The 24,485-nt window shown below is 44.4% G+C and overlaps 1 protein-coding gene across 5 annotated transcripts in view; it reads right to left on the minus strand.

The window, feature by feature from the left end:
* Positions 1-24,485, minus strand: part of Myo3b (myosin IIIB) — a 472,753-nt gene that overhangs the window by 149,837 nt on the left and 298,431 nt on the right. For 3 of the 5 annotated variants that reach the window (XM_023719167.1, XM_023719166.1, XM_023719170.1), the window contains 3 exons: positions 18,081-18,192; positions 16,703-16,865; positions 15,145-15,225 (listed from right to left, as the gene is read on the minus strand). The exons of the other annotated variants lie outside the window; for them this stretch is intronic. In XM_023719167.1, the coding sequence (XP_023574935.1) occupies positions 15,145-15,225; positions 16,703-16,865; positions 18,081-18,192 (356 nt within the window). The remainder of the gene's footprint in view (positions 1-15,144; positions 15,226-16,702; positions 16,866-18,080; positions 18,193-24,485) is intronic. 5 annotated transcript variants of the gene reach the window in all.

A 24,485-nucleotide genomic window follows, 5' to 3' on the forward strand; every position in this document is an offset into this window, starting at 1 on the left:
GAAAAATAAATATAGAGACCAGTTGTTTTTCTGTTGTCTGTGTTGGAAAAAATATGGCTGATTTTACATTGTTTTTGGTACCTTAAATGTAAATATCTCTTTGAAGGAGAAACATAATTCTTCATGTTGTTACTGGTGGATAAAATCATCTTTTGTTGTTACTATTATTGTATAACTGCCAAAAAGATACAAAGAAAAAATTTAAATGGAATGTTATATAATTTTTATTATTGTATAAAAAGCATTAGAGCCATGAGGCGAGGTGGCACACACCCGTAATCTGAGCTACTAGGGAGGCCAGAACAGGAGGATCAGAAGTTTAAGACCAGCCCAAGCAACTTAGTGAGATCCTGTCTCAAAATACGGTAAAAAGACCAGAACCCTCAAGAGCCAAAAAATAAAGAAGCTTTATAAGCAGATAGTAGAAACAAAACTGAAAAACAAAAAGCAGACGTGAAAACAGGGCCAGAATGTCATAAGCTGATTCCTGCCTCTCTTGATTGATTAACTCCATGACCTGGAGCACCAGGCAGGTGGTCCCCATCCTGAAGGTGAGCTGGCCCAAGCTCATTTGTCATACTGTGATAAGCAAAATAAAAGCAGTAACTGACAAAAACAGAAAAAGGAAGAGCCCTGTCTAAGGATGCAAATATACTTCTGCTTTCTTGCTGAAAAAGAAAATTGCCACAACTAAATTTTAACCTTGTCTTCTAGCCCAGTTCCTCAGAACTGAAATGGGATTGCCTGTGCGGAGGGTTGAGATTATAGGCTTTTGTCTGCAATGATTCTGAGGTCCTCAGGGGAAAAATAAAAAGGAACAAGAGTAATTTTTTTGTTGTTATTTAATTTATGTATTTGGTACAGGGTCTCACTATGCAGCTTGAATTTGCAGTGATTCTCCTGTTTTCAGCCTCCCCAGCACCGGGATTACAGGCGGTGCCACCACGCCTGGACTCAGTTGTCGGCTCAGTGTGCCCATCGCCAGGGCTGGCATGGCATTTGATGCCAGGAATCGAACCCCAGTCCCTGAGCTTGCCTAAGCAGGCTTCTTATCTACTGAGCTATCTTGCTGGCCTGAACAAGAGTAATTTAACAGCACTCCCAATAATGAGAATTCAAGGAAAGCCAGAGAATACCCCAGAGAACTTTTTCTCTTGGGACTCCCTTAGGAAGACGTACCCCTAAAGCCAAGGAGAGGGTGCACCAAGATTTTACTGGGAGCTTAGTGATTGCCCATTACTTTTCCCAGGTTTCCAATAAAAACACATAGAATTTCTGTTCATGTAATTGAAGGGAGAATGTGCTTCATGTTTCTTATTCATTTACACTTCAGTCATCAAAATATTGATTTCAAGAGTTATTTGAAGTATAAAAACCAAACAGAAAACTTACAGAATATTCTTAATAAAGCTTAGCAAAAGTCTGTGCCTCCATCCCATAGCTTTGCCTGAAGAGCAGAGAAAGGGATTTGGGTCAGACTAAAGAGATAAATTTAAATAAGTTAAGATTATCAACCCATTGAGTTCAAAGCAGGATCCAAACTTCCCAAGCACTTTTAAGCTTGCCCTGGTGACAGCTGGAATCACTGGCATCTCTCCGGTGAATTCCTCACTGCAAAAGGATACTAGAAATTTGTAGATACAGATTTTGAAAAAGCAAAAAATGGTCACTGAGTTAGGTGACTGGATTGGATTGAAAGATTTAGACCAGAGGCATGGCTGAGAAATAAAATGATGAACTCGAATAGCAGACATGTTGATAAAATGCTAAACTTGGGGTGGAGGTGCCAGGGTGGCAACAGAGGCTTTTCCTGCGACAGGTCATCCAGAAAGTCCCTAAGGGTTTCTGGTTTAATGAAGTAAAGCAGTATTAGGAGTGGAGTTCGCTGGAGGAAGCAAGTCTTTCCAAAATCAGATTGAGCTGTACAAGCCATTCATAGTTTCCAGCAAAACTGAATCGGTCCCTGGCACCACAAGCTGTGCTGGCCCCGCCCCCGAGGTGCACTGAGACAGCAACTGAGACTGGGCGTGGTGGCCAAGCCTGTAATCCCAGAGCTTGGGAGGCCGAAAACAGGAAGATCACTATGAGTCCAATCTATGTAGTGAGGCCCTGGAGACCCCCTACTAAATACATTTTAAAAAAAAGAAGAAGAAGAAAAGAAAACTACTGAATCAGGTCTTCAATAAAGCATTCTGAAGTAAGATGGAAAAGCTTTTGACTGTCAGGGAAGAAAGAAGGAAGCAGATGTTGCCAAGCCCTTTGGGGCTACATGTACACAACAGGAATCAGGCAAAGAGGACACCGAGTGGCGAGGTTTGCCTGAACTGCAGAATGCGCCGTCTATTTAAGGACAAACACAAGGCATCTGCTACCCTGCAGAGCACCCCTAAGGAGCTCCCATCAAAGCTCCAGGAGAAACCAAGCTTGCTGATACCTTGACTTTAGATTCTACCCTCCACAACTATTAAGAAAATAAATTTCTGTTATTTGAAATTACAGCGTTCATGGCAATTTGTTACAATTCCTCTGGGAAACTGATCCAGAAGCTGGAAGTGGCAAGACAGTGCTAAGGACTGAAGTCACTAGGAGAAAGAAAGAAAAATAAATAAATAAATAAAGTCTGGTACATAGGCTTGATTTGAATGTAGGGATAAGGAGGGTTAAGACAAAGAAATAAGGAAAACTCCATTACTTTTTATTTAACAAACAGAAACACATAGGTTATTATGTTCCGTGAGCTAATCTAAGTCCTTTGCAAAAATTAACTCGTGGCTGGATGAGATGGCACATGCTTGCCTGTCCTCCCGGCTGTTCAGCAGGCTGTCAAATCTGATGGTAGGGGCCGGGGAGATGGCTCAGTGGAATAAGTGCTTTCCTAGCAAGTGCAAGGGTCTGAGTTCAATCCCTGGTAAAAAAAAAAAAAAAAAAAAAAAACGAAAGAAAAAGGAAGAAGTTAAATCTGATGGTAGCCTGGGCAACTTAAAAATAATAATGCTGGGCATGGTGGCACATGCCTGTAATCTCAGCACTCGGAAGGCTGAGGCAGGAGGATCCTTGCAGGTTCAAGACCAATCGGGGCTACAAAGTGAGCTCAAGGTCAGCCTGAACTGCATAGTGAAACCCTGTCTCAAAAATAAAATAAACTTAAATAGAATAAGTATTTTTAAATAAAATTTGAAAAGGTTCTGGGATATAGCTCATCTTTTCCTGGGTTCAACTCTCAGTACTGAGGGATAAAATGTTATTTAATCCTCAAATAACTCTAAAAGGTAGAGATCACACTTATTTATTCTCACCTTATAGGTGAGGAGACTGAGGCAAAGGGAGATTAAATGACTTGACCAGAATTGCACAGCTGAACAGAGGCAGAGCCAGGGCCTAAACCTTAGCAGTTTTGTCCTCAAGTTTGAGTTCCTAAATATCATATGGTGCAGCCTCATTTCCTTAAACATTTAAGAATTATAATCCCTACTCTTTCTCTTCCCCAACCCCTTATATATGGAAGTGAAAATGTAGATGTTCCCACATTATTGAGAGTCTAGGCTCCCTAGGAACCCACAGACCAGAGGCTGCAGGCAGTGCTTCTGGTCTGGGCTGGTGTTTGGCAACTCACCCAGAGGACAGACCCTGTGGAGTACCACCTGGGTGGCTGTCCTTGAAAAAGGAGCAATTGTCTCCATTTTGGCTGAGCCTGACCCTACTTTCATGTATTACCACGTATAGAGCTGGCTAGGACTTTTCCTTATCCCTTCAACTGGCCTTAAGCAATGCATATAGGTCCAGCTGAGGAGCTGGTGGTAGTCTTTGAAGATGGCATCTGTGTTTCCCCAGAACTCCCACCTGCTGCTCCCTGGTGTGAGCTGGGAAGAGACAGGATGAAGTGCCAATGCTAGAATCGAGTTTCCAGGTACAGGATATGGCTTCCTGGAGCTTGAAAGATGACGCCCCAGGGCTGAAGCACCCACCCCAAAGCACTAGATACTACCTCAGTTGTGCTGTGCAGATTACTCTTTCTGCATATCCTTCTCTGCACATTGTAGAGGTGATTTCAGGCCTCCTACTTAGCCCAGCTCAAAGCACTCACCTACTTCCTGTCATTCTCACAGTCACTCATCTTTAAGCTACTCGCTTCTGCTCAAATGAATAAAATCTGGGTTTGGTCCTGGGTAAAGGCCTTTGTTGCAGATAGCTATCATCATGGCTGGACTTTGGACCCCATGGCTCCCCATAAGTGTAAATATGCCTTATGTCTTTATTGTAACCATGGGTTGCACTGGAAGTGGTAGAATGGAGCTCACTCACTAGAATTCCAATAACTTTTCCATGGGATTACACATATAAGCTTCCTGGGCTGTGACGAGGCTGGGAAGGGCTTTCTGTAAGACCCAAGCACTGTCTCAGCAGGGACACAGTCTTGATAGGTTTCCTAGTTGGTGATCTAGGCTGCATCAACTCTCCTGCCCTCGTACTGGAGCTGGCAAAGCATGCCAGTCTACCTGGCAGGGAAGGCACACACAGATGAGACACAGGCCCATCCAGCCTCTCCTGGCCTCTCCTGGCCATGTTCCCGAGGAGCCAGAGTGGATTCTGTCTGGAATGACAGCTGGTCAGCAGCCATCCTATCAGAACTGAAGAGGCCAATGTGTGGGAGGTCTGACGGGCGAACGCCACTGAGAGCAGCACAGAGAAAGTAGACCTCTGTCCTTAGAGAATAGGATCTCATGGCCACACTTTTTGTTTTCCATGCACCACATCAGAACTCCCAGCCTCTATCTCAAACACACAAAACCAGTGCAGTGACTTGAGATGTATGAGAGCATTTTCCACTTTGACTCCCAGTACTGAATCCCAAGCATTATCCCAGTTATACTTTGACAGAGTTCAAAGAAAGTCTTGCTTGCCAATTACTTTCTCCAACTTGGAAGCTAAGAAGAGAAGTTTTCCTTTATCCTTGGAGTGAGTGTGTCTCTCGCCTGCTTGGTAACATGGTTGTCTGGGGGAAGTTTCCTTCCCTCTGAACTTCTAGGGGCTGTTGCACCACTTGTTTTATTCTTGTCCAGGTTGCAGTTGAATTTTTTTTATAATTTATCTCCTGACATTGCCGAAAGGAGTTAGAGGCAGTTTCAGAGCATGTGCTCCCTGTGGCGGGGGGCTCTGGCCCACTCAGTGCCCACTGTAGCACTGGGCAGCTGGCAGGTACCTCCATGGCGACCGTACCCATCTGATGGAACAATACTGTTTTTGTGATCACCCCAAAAAGCATCTAGCACAACATTCTGCACAGACATGTTGAGAAATTGCTTGGGGGAAGAGCAACAGATCAGGAGTTGGATGGTCTTGGTTACAGGAAATTTCTGAGTTTCCATCTGTGACATGAGGCAGAATTCCTAGCCTATCCGTTAGGGTTAGAAAATAAGGTGAAAGAAAGTATTTTGTATAAACTGTGAATTGCTACGTGAAAGTATAAATGTTAGGAAAATATTATATTTGTGAGCAGCCAAGAAAGAACTCCCACCTCTAGGGTCCTCTGTGTCTGTGGAGTGGGGTGCTAGGGATTGAACCCACATCCTTATGTGTCAGGAGAACACCCTGCCGCTGGGCTACATCTCCAGCTTCCCAGGCTCATTCTTGCCCAGATAGTTCGAGTTTTCTAGATAGGAAAGTCATTCACTTTCCTATAACTTTCTCTTAAAAAGACATAGCTCTGAATGTGTATTGCAGCTTTATTGATAACCACCAAGAAATGGAAATAACTGAACACCCTTCAGCCGGTACAGGGATAAAAATGCGATACAGCCACACCCTGGATGTCTGGTCAGTACTGAAAAGCAAGGAAGCACTGACCACACACAGTGCAGATGGACCCCAGAAGCATCAGGCTGAGGGCCAGAGCCTCTGGCAGAAGTCTGCATACTGTGTGACACGACACCATTTATCGAACACTCTGGAAAAGGCAAAGCTGCAGGGACAGAAAACCCATTGGTGGTCATCAGGGGCTGGGGGCCAGGGAGGAGGGCCAGCAAAAGGACCAAGGGGAAACTTGCTTCAAATTTCTTTTTCCCAGTTGCAGAGAGGACAATGTGACTGACATTAGACCAGTCCTATCAAACTGTTAAAATTTTATAGTTTGTAAATTGTATCCTAATGAGCCTCACTTTTAAGAAGTTATTAGAAGTTGAAATTAAAACATAAAGGCTCTTTCTCCTCCAACCAGATTATTTGCGGGAAGAGGACCCAATCTACCAGAAGTAGAGCCTGGAGGGCCACCCCCGACGCTGATGAGGGGCCCTTCACATCCACTTGCATTGATGACCATGGCTGGTTTTGACACTAAGCGCTTGGCTCAAAGTCTATGAAATTAGCAGGCTCTGGTTGCTCCTACCTCTCAGCCGTCACAACTTTATTGACGAGAATGGCTACCAGCTGTCACCCTCGCCTCCGCCGCTGTACTTGGTGATTCAGACTTCATGGCCACAGCAAATCAAACCAGGCCCCTGCTATGGTGCATCCTGTTGGGGCTGGGACTCCTGGCCAAATAGCTGTCGCTCGGCTGTTGAGCTGACAATCACCCGTCACTGTGGGTTAAACCTGAGAGGCAGGCAAGCAGCTTCCAACTCTTCAGACAACTGAAAGGCGACTTGCTTTCCACACTAGCAGGCAACAGATCTGGGAGGTGTGTAGCTCCTGGACTGAAGAATTTCTGGCTTTGTGGAAAGGGGATCAGGAGGAGACTGCTATCTTGCGAAAGGGCCTCAAACTAGTAAAAGGGCAAATGCATTGTCAGTAACACATCATGTGAGGTGAGCCACTTTGGACTTCCTGGAAAAATGTACCAATGTGAATGGCTCAAGTCCTTGGCACAATGGAGCCCACCTTTTTCTATTAGATGAATAGACACGACATATGTTAAGACTTATAAAGTTGTTGTTTTATAAATAAAGATTTAGCTGGCCAGATAGCTCAGTGGACTAAAGCACCTGCTTAGGCAGAGTGCAGAGGCCCATGTTCATTCCCCGGCTTGTGGTGCTGGCCTCGACCCCGGGGTGCACTGAAGCAGTGAATGAGACTGGGCATGGAAGCTAGTAATCCCCGCGCTTGGGAGCCAGCAAGATAGCTCAGTGATCTAAAGCGCCTGCTTAGGCAAGCTTAGGCAGCCACAGGGGACCGTGGTTTGTTCCCTGGCACCACATGCTGCACCAGCCCTGGGTGGGCTGAGCTGCCCCCCCTCAAAAAAAAGAAAGAAAAAGTAAAGATTTGTAAAATAAATGAAGATTTAATTGTAATTACTGAGGGTCCTTTGTGTGTGTGTGTGTGTGTGCGCGTGTGCGCGCGCGTGTGCGTGTGCCAGGGATCAAATTCAGGACCTTGATCTTGCTAGGCTGCCAGGCAGGCTCTTAATGCCACTGAGCTATATCCCAGCCCACTATTTGAGATTGTACGGGTACCAGAAAAATAGTCTCATCTTTTTGAAGTGCCAACTTTATTAGGCTTGCTTGCTTTTTCCTTCCTTCCTTCCTTCCTTCCTTCCTTCCTTCCTTTCTTTCTTTCTTTCTTTCTTTCTTTCTTTCTTTCTTTCTTTCTTTTCTTTTCTTCCTTTCTTTTCTTCCTTTCTTTTCTTTCTTTCTTTCTTTTCTTTCTTTTCTTTCTTTCTCTTTCTTTCTTTCTTTCTTTCTTTCTTTCTTTCTTTCTTTCTTTTCTTTCTTTCTTTCTACTGAGCATCGAACTCAAGATTTTGCCCAGGCAAGCGCTTGTGCCACTGAGCTACATCCCTGGCCTTAGACTAATTTTAGAAGAGGATTTTCTTTTCTTTTATTTCTTTTTAAAATCCACTACAGTGAACTGAACCCAGGGCCTCGTGCACGGTAGGCAAGTGTTCCACCGCTGTTCCAGATCTCCAGCCCTTTTAAATTTCATTTCTTGCTAATTTTTCCAGGCTGACCTTGAATTTATGATCCTCTTGCCTTATTCTCCTGAGGAGCTGGGATTACAGGTTTGCTAGTATTTCAGAGATGACCCCCCTCCCAGTGAAGTTCACGTTTGGGCAGGGGCCACAGTGATGGAATATTTGCTGAGTATCCACCACGAGCCAGGTGCTGTGCAAGAAGTGCCACACGCACGGCATCACCACTGTCACAGCAGTCCTGAGCACCAGGCTTTGATGCTGCCACTTTACAGCTGCTGAAACTTAAGTTCAAGAGTTAGATGGTTTTTTTTTTTTTTTCAAACTATATGGCAAATAATGATCCCACCCGGATTTAACACCAAACTCCAGTATTTTGACTCCAAACTCTGCCATTTTAGGACTCCAAAACTTTCACTGTACCTTGTGTCCACCAGCCATGCCCAAGATAGGAAGGGACAGCACAGTCCATAGTGAGGCGGCGCTGGAAACACAGAGGAAGCCAGACACAAGGAGGGACATGCACTGAAACTCCCTGCGCTCCTGTTCTAAAGGAAAAGAAGAAACCGAACTTTCTATTTGCAGAATAGGAAAAAAAAAAAAAAAAAGTCTGATCATTTTTCTCAAAGCACTGGTAATTTTTTCACTAGTGTTTCTTTATTATTGGGTGTTTATAGCCTAACACCTAATAAAAGTTACAAAATTCTACCTGGAAAAAAAACTGAAAAAGACATCGCACAGAGGCAGCTGAAGAGCCTATTGGTCATCAGGGTGTGGCCATATCCAACGCCAAGTGCTGAAGATGCTGCCTTGGGCCACCCTCTCCAGCTGGATTAGAGTGTTCCTTATGTAGCCCATCAAGGAGGAAGTGGATTACATACAGCAGAGCTTCTGCCCGGGAGTGTAGTTTTAATCTTTAGTCCTGAGGCCCAACTGCTGCACCAAAGTTTCACCTGGAGCATGTGTTCCTGCCGTGTCACTGAGACGTGGCACACAGCCCTCAAGCCCACAGTGACCACAGCTTTTTGTCGTCTGCATACTAGGCGGACAGTAGCTACCCTGACCTCCGGCTTATTTCATCTTAACATAAGCAATCATTGCAAACCATAGCAAAGGACATTTCTCTTCATTCCAAGTCAAGCTGTGATAAAAATTCTATTGTTCATGCCGGAGAAGTTTAGCAGAGCTCATTTCTTGAGAGGCATCTTAAAGGAACAGGCCAGGTCTTCTTTGCTGCAAGTTGCATGCACAAAGCCATCCTTCCATCCTTCCTGAGACTCTCTGCGGGCCCCGACCATGCTCACAGACAGATAACATTTCCCTGAGGTAAATCACAGTGCTTCCCTTTCCCAAATATTAAGTCTAGGGCCGGGGACATAGCTCAGTGGCATAAGCACCTGCCTGGCAAGTGTAAGGTCCTGAGTTCAACCCCAGGACCACAAAAATAAAATAATCCTACACCAGTCAGAAGCCAGACCCAGCTGTATACTAAAAGCCAGAGAAAGCAGGTCAGCAGGACAGCAAATCCAGCAGGGCCCCTGTGCTCAGCTGGAAGGGTACCCCATCTTCAGTGAAGCAAAGGTTAGGAAGACAGAAGAGCTAGTTTGTAGTTTACAGCTCATCTCAAGCCCAGGTACACTGGGTGATTCCTCCAGAAGTTTCTTTGCTATTGTGTGAATACAGCTGAAGATTCTAGAAGAGGAGGCAGCTGGTTCCTGCCCTGTGGCCAAGAAAAGTTGGAACTTGTCTTCTCTCACACCTGTGCTTCCTGTGACAAGGACTCTGGCTTTGAGGAATTAAGCTTTTGTCTGAAATGATCATAGACCTTTCTAAGAAATAGAAATGGAATAAAGAAGAAGTGCCATAAAGGTAGAATGACAAATAGAGATGCAAAAGAGAGGGACAAATAAAGATACTGTACTTCTGTTTGTTCCCAGTGGATTTTTTCTCTCAACGGTATGTTCATTTGTGTTCGCCCTCCTATTTGGCTTGCGATCAACCATCTATTTATGCATGGCTTTCTCAGAAAGAAAAATACCTACTGTGATTGTTCTTATCTACAAGAGGCTGGATTCATTTTGGTGTATTTCCTTGGCTGTGTTTTATAATGACGTACCCTTGGTATTGCTTTAGATTTCATACAACTCTTTTCCAATGAGTGTTGATATAATATAGTTCCTGGTTTATTCAAGTAGCATCCTTGGAAGGAGAGCCTAGTTTCGAGCTCTCTGTATTGGAGCAGGAGAATTTGAAGCCCCAAACTAATCTCATTGTTTCCATAGTAGTCCCAGCATGAATTTTCTGATTTTTTTTTTTTTTTTTTTTTTTTTTTTTTTTTGTGATACTGGAGATTGAACTCAGGACCCTGTGCTTGCTAGGCAGGTGCTTATACTACTGAGCTATCTCCCCAGCCCAGTCCCAGCATGAATCAGGTGCTTAATAAATGGCAGTTGAATACATGAATGAATAAAAACATTATGCTAATTTGAAATAAAGTTGTTGCCAGGTATAGTCACACATACCTATAATCTCAGCACTCTGGGAAGATAAGAGATGAGCATGACAAGTTCAAGCTTAGCCTGGGCCACTTAGGGATTTAGCAAGACCCTGTCTCAAAATTTAAAAAATCATAAAATGTCCTGGAGTGTAACTCAATGTGAAGGCCCTGAGTTCAACCACCAGACCACAAAAAGAAAAGGAAAGAAAAGCTGAAATGAAAGGAAAGTTGTCCTTCATACAGACAGATATTTCTGGAAATGTATTTCTAGGAAGTTGCTACAACTACCTGGTCATCGCTAACCCAGGAAAAATGCTGAAAGAAACAGCCTTTTAAAGTTAGAAATGGATAAAAGAAAGTCTTGCTCTGAGAGAGTTTAAAAGTTCAGGCAGTGTGAGACACTAAAACTCTGATGTAGGGTCTTCACTTGGGGGAAGTAGCACTGAAGACAACTCCACTCGGCAGGTGACACATGATGTGCCTGAAGTTCCACCTGAAGCCGGTTCAAGGCATCTGTTTCCAGGCTTGAGGTGTCCCCTGGGCCAGGAGCAGCACTCCTGTGGGTGCCAGGAGAGCGCTCTCCCCAGAGCCCATAGAGGACAGAAGTCCCCGCTTAGTGCTCTGTTCTCTTCTAATGACACATGGTGGTGCTGTCGCAGGGGTGGGGAGCAGAATGCAGAGAAGACAGTGAGTAAGAGAACAGTCTTCACAGCACAGAAATAGAGGTGAAAATGTACCATAAACCAGTGTGTGTGTGTGTGTGTGTGTGTGTGTGTGTGTGTGTGTGTGTGAGAGAGAGAGAGAGAGAGAGAGAGAGAGAGAGAGAGAGAGAGAGAGAGAGATCGATCCCTAGGTCCCCTACAGTAGACATTTCAATCATACAAATAGTCTGCTGGGCATGAGTGTCTTGGGCTTACTACCATCACCCTAGGGCTTCATTGTCACCTATGTAGAGAGCATTCCTCCCAGGCCCAGAGCCCCAAACAGACCCTAAGTCAGAGGGACAATTTTAAAGCTAACATCAACAACAAAATCAAAAAAGTGATCTGTCTATTTATCTATCTATCTTTTTAAAATCCCCTCAATGTTGTTTTGATAGTATCCCCTGAAGAACATATGCATTTTGGTTGAAAAAATATAGTTAATTTAAAAATGTAATACCTTAGTAATGGAATAAACATAACTGTTCACTGAGAGTCACACATCTATCTGAACACTAGTATCTATAATCTTACTTTCCAAACTTATTTATTTATCTATTTATTATTTTTTTGTATTTTAGGGAAGGGCCTACAGGGTGTTCAGGGTCTCACTACTAGTTTGGACTCATAGTGATCCGCCTGTTTACAGCCTCCCAAGAGCTGGGATTACAGGCGCTCGCCACCACACCCAGTCTTTACTTTCCAAATTTAAAAAAGGATATGTTTTTAATTCTTTAGCATTTAAAGGAGGGTGCTTTGCTATGGCAAGAGCCCATGGACAGAATTAGCCAATAATAAAAACAAGAAAACATGACACTTCTTGCCAAGGTGCTATTCAAAGTGGCTTCCCCCAGCCCCCAAAGGAAACTTGCAGAGGATCTTGGCCAGGGAGCCCCCATTCCTTCTCTCCCACCTCCTCACAGCTCATAAAGGCCCTTTATTGCTTGTGCACTGACCCACGTAGGAAATGTATCCGTGGTACCTAGCGTGTTTTTTCCATTTGTTTTCTCTTCTAACATCACTAGCTGGTGAACCGCTCGCTCGGGGCCCACAGAGATCTCCAGACCACCAGCTCATGTATTTGAAAGACATCTGTTTATTTGGAGAATGCAAATGCAGCCTACCTCAAAGACTGACAAGGGAGAGGTGACCCACTGAGCCAGCCAGGGAAAGGCTTCCAATCTAAAGATCACTCCCAGCAGAGCCACTTAGCCCAGCCCCAGAATCCCAGGGCAGAGCCCACAATTAAACCAAGCTGCCTTGGCCCTTGAGAATCAGCAGGCAAATCGCTTCACACCCAGTTGAAAGTCCCAGTACCGGAAGAGGTCACCAGCAGAGGGACTGGGAGGCTCCAAAGGGCGGCTCCTCCACTGAGGGCTGCCTGGTACAGGACCCTATAGCAGAACACAGCTCCTACCAGTGGCCACTGGTCCTGTCTTCCGGAGGAGAAAGACCGCCCAGGAAGGTTAATACCCGACTTTGATCTCTGTCAAGGCATACCAGCAAGAATTAATTTACATTTCAGATGAAAAGGTTGACAGCATGAAAAGGCAGCTTGTTGCTGGTGTGTGAATGTGCCGTAATAGATCGGGAATTCTGAGAGGAAGTTCTGAGGAAGCTGAAGGGATAAGCCGCGGCTGCTTTTATTGGGAAGGAGATGAAAGGAAAACAAATTTCAATATGCGTTGCACTGCAGCAACATGTAGGCCAAATGCTTCCTAAATTTCAAGAGCTGCTCTTTTAAAAATATATAACACATCTTAGCAATGCCATTAAAAAAAAAGATCACGGAGGGCCAGAACTAGAAGTGCAAACAAATGCATTTAACAAAGTGCTTTGTTGAAAAAACAATTAGAGGTAAACCTCAGAAAATGACCTGAGGTGGCTTTGCTAAGCTATCATCCTATTTTAAAGCCTCCTCCAGCAGGCTTCACAGCTGAGGGGGCCTAGCTCGCAATACCCTGGCAAACACCCAGAGACACAAGGAGGAGCTTACACAGAGGGGGTTGTGCGTTGGAAAATCACAACCCCACATAGTTGGGAATGGGGTGCTTTGCTTTTCAGATAAACACAAGCAGCCTTAAATTCATAGATAAGGAAGCCTTCTCAAGTAAAATTACACTGGCCATAAAATGCAAACGCCATTGCCCTATCCAAGAGTGCATCTTTCCCACCAGGGCAAAAGCAGCACGCCCATTCCTGTCCACGGTGTGTTACAGAAGGGCAAGAGACTCCGCTTTCTCTTTTGCTGCCACAGAGGATAGCGGTGGTGGTGGCACTGAGAGGGTGGTGTGGGGTTTCCTTTGAGGCTGCCTAAGACTTTACAAAGTCAGTTAATCTACGTTCTAATACCACTCAATAGGCAGGAAGGCTGTAGCTGTGAGATTATGGAAGCCAGGTGCTTATAAAGTAGAAAAATAAATGAGGCGGCATAGACTGCTCTCTGCAGGGGCACCAAGCAAAAGCACCCTCCCCTCCAGGTGCTGCGGTGACCAGATGCAGTCATCCCTGCCCTGGGCGCAGGATGATGAAGTAGATCTCGCTGCTTTGATGCTGCATTCATTGGGCAAGAACGCGGTGCAGAACAGGGAGCCCTCTAAAGAGGATTCTCACATAAGGAAAACTGGATTTATGATTTTTACATACTGGCCTCAGTGGTCCAACAATATGCAAGCTCAGGGCTTATATTTTAAAACATATGTTTGGATTTGGGCCAAACTGACAGATCAGAAATCAGCCTAGTATCCTCTTTTGAAGGGAGACTCTGCGTGTGCGTGCGTGCGTGTGTGTGTGTGTGTGTGTGTGTGTGTGTGTGTAGTTGGGCAAATGGGGAACAACTGATGCTCTTGGAGTTGTCTCTCTTACACTGCAACTGTCATTGCATCCCTCTTTCTGAGACTTTAAAGTTGTGGAACTTAGAATTAGTAGGAAGAGGTGTTAAATGTTACATATTTACATTTAAATGGCATCCTTCCTCCCAAATATTTTAGTTCTGAATGACATCAGGCTTCAACAGTGGCCTGTGAATCAGAGAAGAACCCCAGCAGCCTGCTCAGCCCAGCCCTGTGAAGGCTGCAGCTGTCTTACTGAAGAATGTGCTTGGAGCTCAGCCGCTTCTGAAACCCGACCCCTCTCCCTATGGTTCCGTCCACTGGCCTTTGCTCTCTTATTCCATCTCCAGTTTCTCCAGTAACTTGGGCTCACAGAGCCTCCTGGCAGGCTCTTCCAGAGCCCCAGAGGAATATGCAGCTTCAAAAGAGGCAGGGAGGCCCAGCCTGGCAGCCGCAGTGGACACAAGTGTGGCAGAGCAGACTGACCTGACAGCCAGGGAAGGAGTGGATGGGATGACTAGAGTGCCCAGGACTCAGGGGTGAGGGAAACTGAGTCGTAAGAGCCATGGTGGGCTTGCCCTGTGGACCCCGGAGGACCACGCCTGCCACCCCCAGCCTAGATCAGGGAAAGTCCTCAAGTTATTCCTTCTAGGTGGTGTTGAGAGGCAGGCCTTGAAAATAACCTGACCTTTAAACCAGTGCTCCATTGCATATGAGGGACTCAAGCTGCTGACAAGCTGTGAGGTCGTGGACAAGTCACTTGGCCTCTCTGGACTTCAGTTCCTTCCTTTATAAAGTCAGGACTATAAACAACACCTGGTGCATGCCTGTAATCTAGTACCATGGCAGGAAAGAGGGTTGCAAGTTCTAGTCCTGTCCAGGGACCCTGACAGGAGGACCCTGTATCAAAATAAAACACAGAAGGGCTGGGGATGCAGCTGAGTGTGAGGGCGCTGGGTTCAGTCTCCAGTATTAAAAAAAACAGGACAATCAGAGGACCCACTCTCAGTGCCTTAAGCCAAGCGTGGTACGTGGCGGTGGCCACAATGGCCTATGCACACACGCGGGGAGTATATCAAATAAACACAAGGACTCCTGGCACTGCGGACTCACTCCAGGGCTCCTGAGTTATGAGCCTTTCAGTTTCTCTAAACCTATTTCAGCATAATCACAGAAGATTTTCAAGTGGACGCTGAGAAATGATGTTTTAATTACCTGCTTGAATATAAACAGCAGACTCACTCCTTCTGTTGCTTATTTTCTTAAATTTCCTCTGAGCATCATATCTTCTCCAGGCTAAAAATATAAAACCATGTGCTAGGAATGACATTAATTTAACAACGTGCCAGAGGATTGATATAAGCTGTTCCCCCTCCAGTCTATTCCCTCTCTCTTCCCGCCCTGCTTTCTCCCTGAACAAAATAAGCAGATATGTGAGCTATGGTGGGGAAGAAGGGCCTCTCTGTACTTGCAGAGTGGCTTTGAAAATGCTTCCGGGAGCCATTTTTGTTCAAGCAGTGAGTTTCCAGAACACTCTGCACCCCTAATAGGAGTCATTTGGGTCCCAACCCCAGGTAAGGTGGTTCCCTCTCAGTCCAATCCATGGAGAGGGACTTGTCTTCAGGACTCTGGGATCCCATATGGGAAAGAGGACACCATGGAGGCATGGTGTGGAGGGCGCTAGAATAGTATGGTCCTTTTAATGTTTTCTTATTTGAGAGAAAAAGAACCATGAGAGTCACAAGAAAGACAGAGGGGAGTCAAGGGGCATAACAGTGGCTGAGAGTCACTGAGAGCTAAGGAGCTTCTTGGGTGGGGAAGCTGGGATGGGGGGAGGCATGGCAGATGGGGGGAGGCCTGGGAAATGGGGGGAGGCATGGGAGATGGGGGGAGGCATGGGAAATGGGGGGAGGCATGGGAAATGGGGGGAGGCATGGGAGATGGAGGGAGGCATGGGAGATGGGGGGAGGCATGGGAGATGGGGGAGGCATGGGAGATGGGGCGTGGAGGAGGAAAGGGCCGGGAGAGGGGTGTTAATCCTTTAGCTATAGACCGAGGCATAAGCCGGCCACCAGGGGCTTGAGCGGCTTCCCTCAGCCTGCTCCTGGAACCTGAGCCTAAGTATCTCAACTATCCAAGGGGCTGAGATTGCTCAGGAGATTTAAAGTCAGCCAAGGCACAGTACGGTTGTGGCTTCTGATAGCACAAAGGAATCACCCACCATATTCAAGAGCTGATGTTTTAACAACTGCTCATCCCTAGCACAGGAGCAATACTGCTGTCTGGAGCACACACTGCCATGGGCAGGGCTGGCATAGGAGAGGCTACAAGTTTGCTCGTCTGGTTTACAGCTCTGGCTGGGCTAGAAAAGCCTGCTGGAAGGGCACTGTGTTCCTGCTGCTGGAAGCCAGTCAGGCCTGCATGCATGGATGTATCATCTCAGCCATTCTGAAAGATGGGATGTGTGTTGGGTTTTACACTCCTGGGTCTCTCATAATATCTCCAAGTGGACACTGGTCACAGTGCACTGCAATGACCTTTGTGCCTCTGCAAGGTCAGGGACCTGGGGGATCCCCTCAGGGCTGCAGCCCCAGTGCCTAGTAAGGTTCAGACCTATGACAGATGCTTGATAAATACTTGCTGAGACAAGGGAGAAGGAAAGGAGGAGGAGAAAGAAAAAGAGAAACGACCAGTGTAAAAACAGGTGAGCAGCTTCTAGTACTTAGTGAAATGCCAAGACTCGGGCGGCAGGTCTGGGAACTGGTCCACTCACCCGACTGGATGGTAATGGCGCCCTTCTCTCTCTTCTCTCTGACTCGTTTATATCTCCTGGCTCCAAGCCACCCCTTGGTGTATGCCTGCAGCACGACCACTCTTCCCATGACCTCTCGCAGTAGCAAATTTAATTGTTCAACATGGTAATATTTGAGAAAAACCTGAAAGGAGGCATTAGTTTCCATATTACTCATGGGCTTTCTAATAGAAATCTACTCTACTCCAGCATATTTAATGTAAATAATACAACTATTATCTAAATGGAGTTGGTGGGGCTGGGGAGATAGCTTGGCAGTCTAAGCGCCTGCACGGCAAGCGCAAGGACCCGTGTTTGATTCCCGGTACCACATGCTATGCCAGCCCTGAACTCCGGTACACTGAGCCTACCACCGAAACTGGATGTGGTGGTGCATGCCTGTAATCCCAGTGCTAGAAAGGCTGAGACAGGAAGATCACTACAAGCCTGAGCTGTGTAGGGAGACCCTGTACCAAATAAATAAGATTAAAAAAATAAATAAATGGAGTTGATTGGATATATGCTGTTATTACCGACATTTAGGGGACAAATATAAATCCCCTTCTCAGGCTGCCAAGCCTTGATTATTGATGTAAATAGAAGATGAAGTCAAGTGACCCCAGGTGAAGTGACCCCACATGAAGCGACCCTAGGAGCTCTCCGGCCTTCCTGGCCTCACACAGGAGTCTCACTTTCTCAGCTTGAGCTTTGCTGTCTTTACCCAGAGCCTCAGCCTCTCATGGAGGTGAAACCACCAGGACCACCCACAGCCAGCCCTGGGAGCTGGAGGAACAGGGCCTGCCTGGCCTACTGGGATCCAATTTCTGCTGGGGAGCTGCCACCAACATCTAGGCTAAAGCAGATTCTGTAGGGCAGTTCAAGATGGGACCATAAAGCCTGGTGTCCTGCAGGGACGTGATGTTGCCCCAAATTAAAAGCTACACAAGATGAAATTAATAACCAGAACATGCAATAAATAACACAATGTGAGTTTAGAAAAAAAAAAAAAAAGGACCACACTATAGTCTCGCCATCACCATAACAGCTTCTGTATGTTTACATGTGTGGCAAAATATAAAGCATTCAAAATGAGAATTTAAATAAAAGTATTTAAAGTAAGTTCAAAAATCTAGAAGTGCTAAGTAGCTGTAAAAAAGACATATGCAGAATTTTTCTGCTCTGGCGCCTAAGCTCTCTGGGCTCATGACTCAAGACTAGCAAAGATTATTTTCAGGTTGGGGTCTCGCCCACTAAACTACATGACTAACACAGCCATCTTGCCGCTATTATCAGTGACAAGAGACAAAAGGCAAGCAGAGGAGCATCCCTGGTGACAATCTGAACAACAGGAAAGAACTACCTTTGTTTTCCCCAGCACCCAGCGATCTAATCTGGATTTTTCCAAGATAGCAACACAGCTCTCTTTGCTAGCAGGAGGTGTTTGATGTGCTTTGAATGCCAAGTAATAATACCTACAAAAAAAAAAAAAGAAAAGAAATGAAGCATTTGACTTCGGACAGTTGAATTGCTCCACGCTCAATGGCAAGACTTCTTTTTCCATAGTAAATATTTCTTGAGTACCTGTAATAGCAGATTAGTATGCTAAAACATACAAGTCAAAGATATACAATTTATCCTTATTAACTTGACCCCTAACTACATTCATATTTTCTATGACATGGGTTTTCTTTTATATGTTGTCTCGTCAATTCATGTTCAGTGCACACTTGGTGTCTTTTTTCGTAAAATAAAAATATCTTATCTTTTTATTTTTATTTATATTCTTTTGAGACAAGGTCTTGCTCTATAAATAGTCCAGGCCGGTCTCAAACTTAGTAGGCAGTTCAGACTGGCCTGAAACTCATGTTCCTCCTATCTCAGCCTCCTGAGTGCTGGGATTACAGGTGTGCACCACCATGCTTGGTTTGTAATCCTTTTAGAAAGCTGAAATTTAGAAATTCTCTTAATAAAAGTCATAATTTTATCTTATTTTTATATCTACTTATATATCTTAATTTAATCAACCATTAAATTTTTGGCCTAGGGCTGGCCTGATAGCTCAGCAGATTAAAGCACCAGCTTAGATGTAGAGACTGGGGTTCAATCCTCAGTGTGCCTTGCCAGTCCCACCCCCAGGGCCTGCTAAAATGGTGATTGAGACTGGGTGTGGTGGTATGCGCCTGTAATCCCAGTGTTTGGGAGGCTGAAAACAGGAGAATCACTGAGTTTGACCTACACAGTGAGACCCTGCAGACCCTGTATCAAGTACATTAAATAAATAAATAAATAAATAAATAAATAAATAAATAAATTTTTGGCTTTACCTGTTTCATAATACTTTCCCTCCCTTCCTACATTCTTTTACATTATTTTTGCTTGTTTTATTCACTTTTGTTTCTTTTTTAATAGTATATGTTCTTGAAACATAATAATTACATTCTTCTTGGGGAACTGGTATGTATACATCTCAGGAATGTTATTTGTTTCCCTTTTGCCTTCCCCATCCTCAGGCCCCTTTGGAAATTCAAAATTTTAAGTGTTAGTATTATTATTTCAAAAATAATTTCCATCCCATTGTACATATTTGACTACTTTCAAAAGTCTCATCTGAGGCAGTTCAGAGCCACCAAGTGTCACTAGCCCAGCACCATGGTTTCTCTCTGCTGAGCCACATATCTTATTCAAGGAGAGGAGAAGACATGTTGGCTTGATAACAACACCAAAACCACATTTGTTGGGCTGGTGAGATGGCTCAGTGGTCTAAAGCACCTACTTAGAACAAGCTTAGCAAAGCACAGGGACCGCGGTTCAATCCCCCAGCACCACATGCCAGCCAGCCCCGCCCCCTGGTGGGCTGAACTGGCCACACACACACACACACACATAAAATAAAAAAAATTAAAAAATTTTTTTAAAAAAACTACATCTGTTTTCTTAGATAACTTCGTTTAGTGCAGTTTTCAACTTTCAGAGGAAAGAATTTCTGGGTAGATTTGAATATCACTGTAGAGGCAAAAAAATATCTTTCCTTTACCCATTCTAAGTTCATAGCTGAGAGTCCCATAGCGAGAGAAAAGTTGTCAATTTATTTAAGTTTTATGTGACATCGGAGGTTTCCTGCACAAGGAAGCAAAGACCTCAGTCAACCGTTTAGCAGGTGCATTGTCAGGCCAGGTGTCATGGAGGAGTCACAGAGAAATATAGCGGCACAAAGGTGTGACTGGGCAGTTGGCGGTGGAACCTGCCTCACACGCAGGGAGGTGGGTGTGTTCCCGTGTCCACAGAGGTGAGCATGTTCCTTCACTCTGAGAGTAGGAAGGCCACTCCCTAGTCCCACAGATAGGGCCTCTAGGACTCTCATGGAAGCTCAGGAAAGCCACCCTAAATTCCATGACCTGCCTCAGGTAAAGGAAAGGGAAGGGAAGGTTGGAGCCAGGCCTCTGCTGTTTTCTCAGCTGCCTAGGTGGCCGCCACACTTTGAGGAATGTGCCCTGCATGTCATCATTACCTAAAGGATTTTTTTCTCCCTGTTTCCCCTCTCCTTTCTCTTTCTCCCCGCTTCCCTTTTTTGGGTTGTTGTTTTGTAGCCTAGGGGAGGACTGGAGATGGAATCCAGGACCTTGGGGATGCTAAGCATATTTCCTACCACTGAACTGCATTCTCAATCCCACCCTTCTTTGTTCTGCCTGTTCTGTTTTGTTTCTTAATGTATCGGCACAGGTTCTCACTACACAGCTCAGATTTGGAGCGATCCTCCTGTTTTGAGCCCCACTCCCACACCACACCCTCCTGCTGGGATTATAGGCGTGTGCCACCACGCTAGGTCTCCACGGCTGGCTCAGTATTCTCGGAGGCAGGGCTGGTGTGTCGCGTGGTGCTGGGTAGCGAACCCTGGTCCCTGAGCTGCCTAAGTGGGTGCTTAGCCTACTGAGCTATCTCACTGCCCTTTTCCCCCCAGTTGTTTTTTTAAAAAAATTATTTAGTTTTGGTTTTTACCTTTTTTTTTTTTTAAATATAACTTGTTAAATACCTTATCTTTTTAGAAAATCTTACCTTTCCCCCAGAAACTTTCATGGATCTTTTCCTTGCTCTTTACTGCCATTTATAATTCAATTTGACCCCTCAGAAACTTAAAAATAAACCTATTTCTTTGTCAAAGAACTTTTTTGCCACTCTTCAGACAAGGCTTTTCTGCTCTTTAGAAATTACTTTCAGATATGTATAGTGCTGTTCTTACTTTTTAAAAAAATCATCAAAATATGAAACATGTACATTCTCTCTGTCAAATAGACCCGCACATGCCTTTCTGTTTACGGAAACATAAATTTAACTGATCAGTACTTGAGTCAACTTTATTTTTGTGTTATACAACCATTTCCCAAGTTAGGGTATGAGGTTGGGATTGCTGGAAGCATTTGCATTCAGAGATCCTGGGACTGTTTCTACCCTTGAGGAACAGGGACAGTGCTCTCAGGACCCCTGAGTGTGACAGGAACCAGATGATGGCCCACACTGGTGGCGCTTGTGAGGATGCCTCATTTCCTTGCCACGCAGGCCTTTCCAGAAGACTTTTTGAGTATCTTCTTAGGGAGAGGTGAGGAGGGAGGGAGGGAGCAAGGGAGAGAAGGAGGGAGTCAGGGACGCAGGGAGGGAAGGAGACAAATAGACAGACAGAGAGACAGAAACAGAGACAGAGACAGAGAATTTGGGAGGAAGAATTCCCAGTGCCTTTTACAACCTAGGTTTAGAGGTAACACCGCCAACCTCCATACAGTGCCCACTAGAAGTGATTTATCAAGTCCCACTAACATTCAGTGACAGCGGAATGAAGTTCCACCTCTTGAAGAAAGGAGAATCATAATTTGCAGGGTGTATGTGTGTGTGTGTGTGGTACTAGAAACCATGCCCAGCAGTGTTCTACCTGAGCTCCATCCTCATCTCTCTTTATTTTTAGGCAGAGTGTCATGTTGAAATCGCCGGGGCGAGACTCAAAACGGGGCCTCTTCCGGCTCCATCCTCCCTCAGGACTGGGGGTACAGGGTGCCTCACTCCTCCTGGCTAGTGAACGTATTTCTAAACCACCACAGAGGATCTCTAGGTGAGCAAGTCTTTCTATTGATGAAGAAAAGCACTCTCGGTGAATGAGAGTACAAGCCAACAGACAGTAAACGACAAAAGCTAAAATTATTATTCAAGTTGCCTGACTTCCAGGTTATGGATTTGTTTTTTAACGGAACCTATATGAATATAGCTAATGAAGCTTATTTTGATGTTAAGGAAAGAAACAGGGTGAAAATAGATGCTACTTCTTACCAGAAGATTGATAAACTTGCTAAATAAGAATTAAACTTTTCCTATATGAAAAAAAATTGAAAATCTGGGGAGCATTGATCTTATTTAGCTGCATTTTCTGTTTCATTGCAACGGCATTTCCACGTTACACTTAGTATGCAGGGCCCGGCAGAATGCTGCTGGTCTGAGCTCCTTTGGACACAATGTGGGCAGAACTTCAGCTTCAACCCCCATGAGCTGTGGGAATGACCGAGGTATCGGGAACTTGTCCAACAGAGGACTAGGAGAGAGCTGAGGCGAGAGACAGAATTACGGAAACTGTGAAGAGCTCAAGATTTCATCCGGTGCTGGTAAAGCATGTGCATAGGAGGAAACTACCCCAACGTTGGGGAGGGTCCCGGGGAGCGAGGCCCGTGCTCACACAAGGCCAGGGAACGCGCCTCTTCTACCATGAGTTGTAGACACAGCTCTGGCCCCACCCACAGACCTTAGAAGTGAGACCCAAAAGATAAAATTATTTCCAGCTAATTTAACTGGATCCCAGGATAAAGCACAAGGTATTTATAGGGATAAAAAATAGAAATGAGGGCCTAGGATATAGCTCAGCAGCTTAAGTGCCTGCCTGGCAAGCAAAAAATCCTGAGTTCGATCTCCAGTATCACAAAAAACAAAACAAAACAAAAAAAAAACCAAAACAATAATTTACATCAACTCAAAGAAAATGAATCAAAATGGGAAGAAAAATCAACCAACTGAAATGGATCCAGAGGTAAAGCAGGTATTAAAATTAACAGAGAAGGATATTAAAATAACTATCTTAACTGTATTCCAAATGTTTAAGAAGTTGAGTAGGGAAACAAAAATCTTTTTTAAAGAAACAGAAAACTATGCGATGACTGAGATAAAAAAAAATATACAAAATTAGCAAGTAGTAAGATACTACAGAGAAAAGGCTGGTGTACTTGAAAACAAGCCTTTAGAAATTATATGAAATGAGGGCTGGTGAGATAGCTCAGAGGTCTACAGCGTCTGCTTAGGCAAGCTTAGGCAAGCATGCAGGGACCTCGGTTCAATCCCCAGCACCACATGCCATGCCAGCTCTACCCCCAGGGTGGGCTGAGCTGACCATTAAAAAAATTTTGTAAAAAATTATATGAAATGAAACACAAAGAAAAAATAATTTAAAAATAAAAACAGCAGTGGTGAACTGTGGGACAAGTTTGAGTGATATTAAACATGTAATTGGAGTTCCTAGAGTGGAGGAGAGAAGAAACGATGATAGCAAAAAAAAATCAAAGAAATAATGACTTGCAAATTTGCAAATTTACAGCTGGCCAAATTTCAGCAGATTAAAGCAACTGCAAGCAGGTGCAGGGGCCGGGGATTCGATTTGGGCACAATGAGACAGCAATTGAGACTGGGCTTGGTGGTACACACCTGTAATCCCAGCTCTTGGGAGGCTGTAAACGGGCAGATCACTACAAGTCTGATCTAGTAATGAGACCTTGAGCACCCTGTAGACCCTTCCCTAAAATACAAAAAAAGAAAGAAAGAAGGAAAGAAAGAAAGAAAGATAGAAAGAAAGATAGAAAAAAAGACAGACAGAAAGAAAATTCCCAAATTTGATGATAATTTTAAGCTAACAGATCCAAGAAGCTAATAAACTCCAACATGGCAAAACACGTTAGATGAAACTGCAGAGATCTGCAATTAAAAACAAAATCTTAAAGGGAAACAAACAAAAATATAAGTTATGTACAGAGGAACAAAGATAAAATACAACAGAAGAGTTCCCAGAAGAAAAAAATTCAAATGAGAAGACAATGGAATAAACTCTTTAATAGAAGTTCTATATCACTTGAAAAATATCTTTCAGATACAAAAGCAAAATAAAGACTTTAGACACATAGAAGCTGAAAGAATTTATTACCAGAAGACTTGCACTAAACAAAAATGGTAGAGGAAGTCTTTCACATGGAAGGAAAATGACACCAGAGGGAGGTATAGAACTATATAGAAATATGTCAATAAATATATAAAAATCTTGTTATTAGTTAAATAACTTCAAAATATACTTGGCTGGACAAAGATAATAATTTATCGTAGTATTTATAATACATAGAAAAATTAAATATATGATGATAAAAATATACAGGTCAATAAAAAAGAAATTGAGTTGAACTATTGTAAGATTCTTAGTCTTTTTTATTATTTTTTAATATTTATTTATTTTTGTGTCTGTGTGTGGCCAGCTCAGCCCACCAGGGGGCGGGGATGGCTGGCATGTGGTGCTGGGGGATTGAACCGTGGTCCCTGTGCTTTGCTTAGCTTAGCTTGTTCTAAGTAGGTGCTTTAGACCACTAGAGCCATCTCTCCAGCCCCCCCCCCTTTGCTTTTGAGAAGAACTTCAAGGGTGCTCTTCTGTCCTTGTCCTATAAGGTCATGCACAGGTGGACATGTGGCCAGAGTGGGG

This window comes from Octodon degus, unplaced genomic scaffold, assembly GCF_000260255.1.
Source record: "Octodon degus isolate 3935 unplaced genomic scaffold, OctDeg1.0 scaffold00065, whole genome shotgun sequence".
Taxonomy (NCBI): domain Eukaryota; kingdom Metazoa; phylum Chordata; class Mammalia; order Rodentia; family Octodontidae; genus Octodon; species Octodon degus.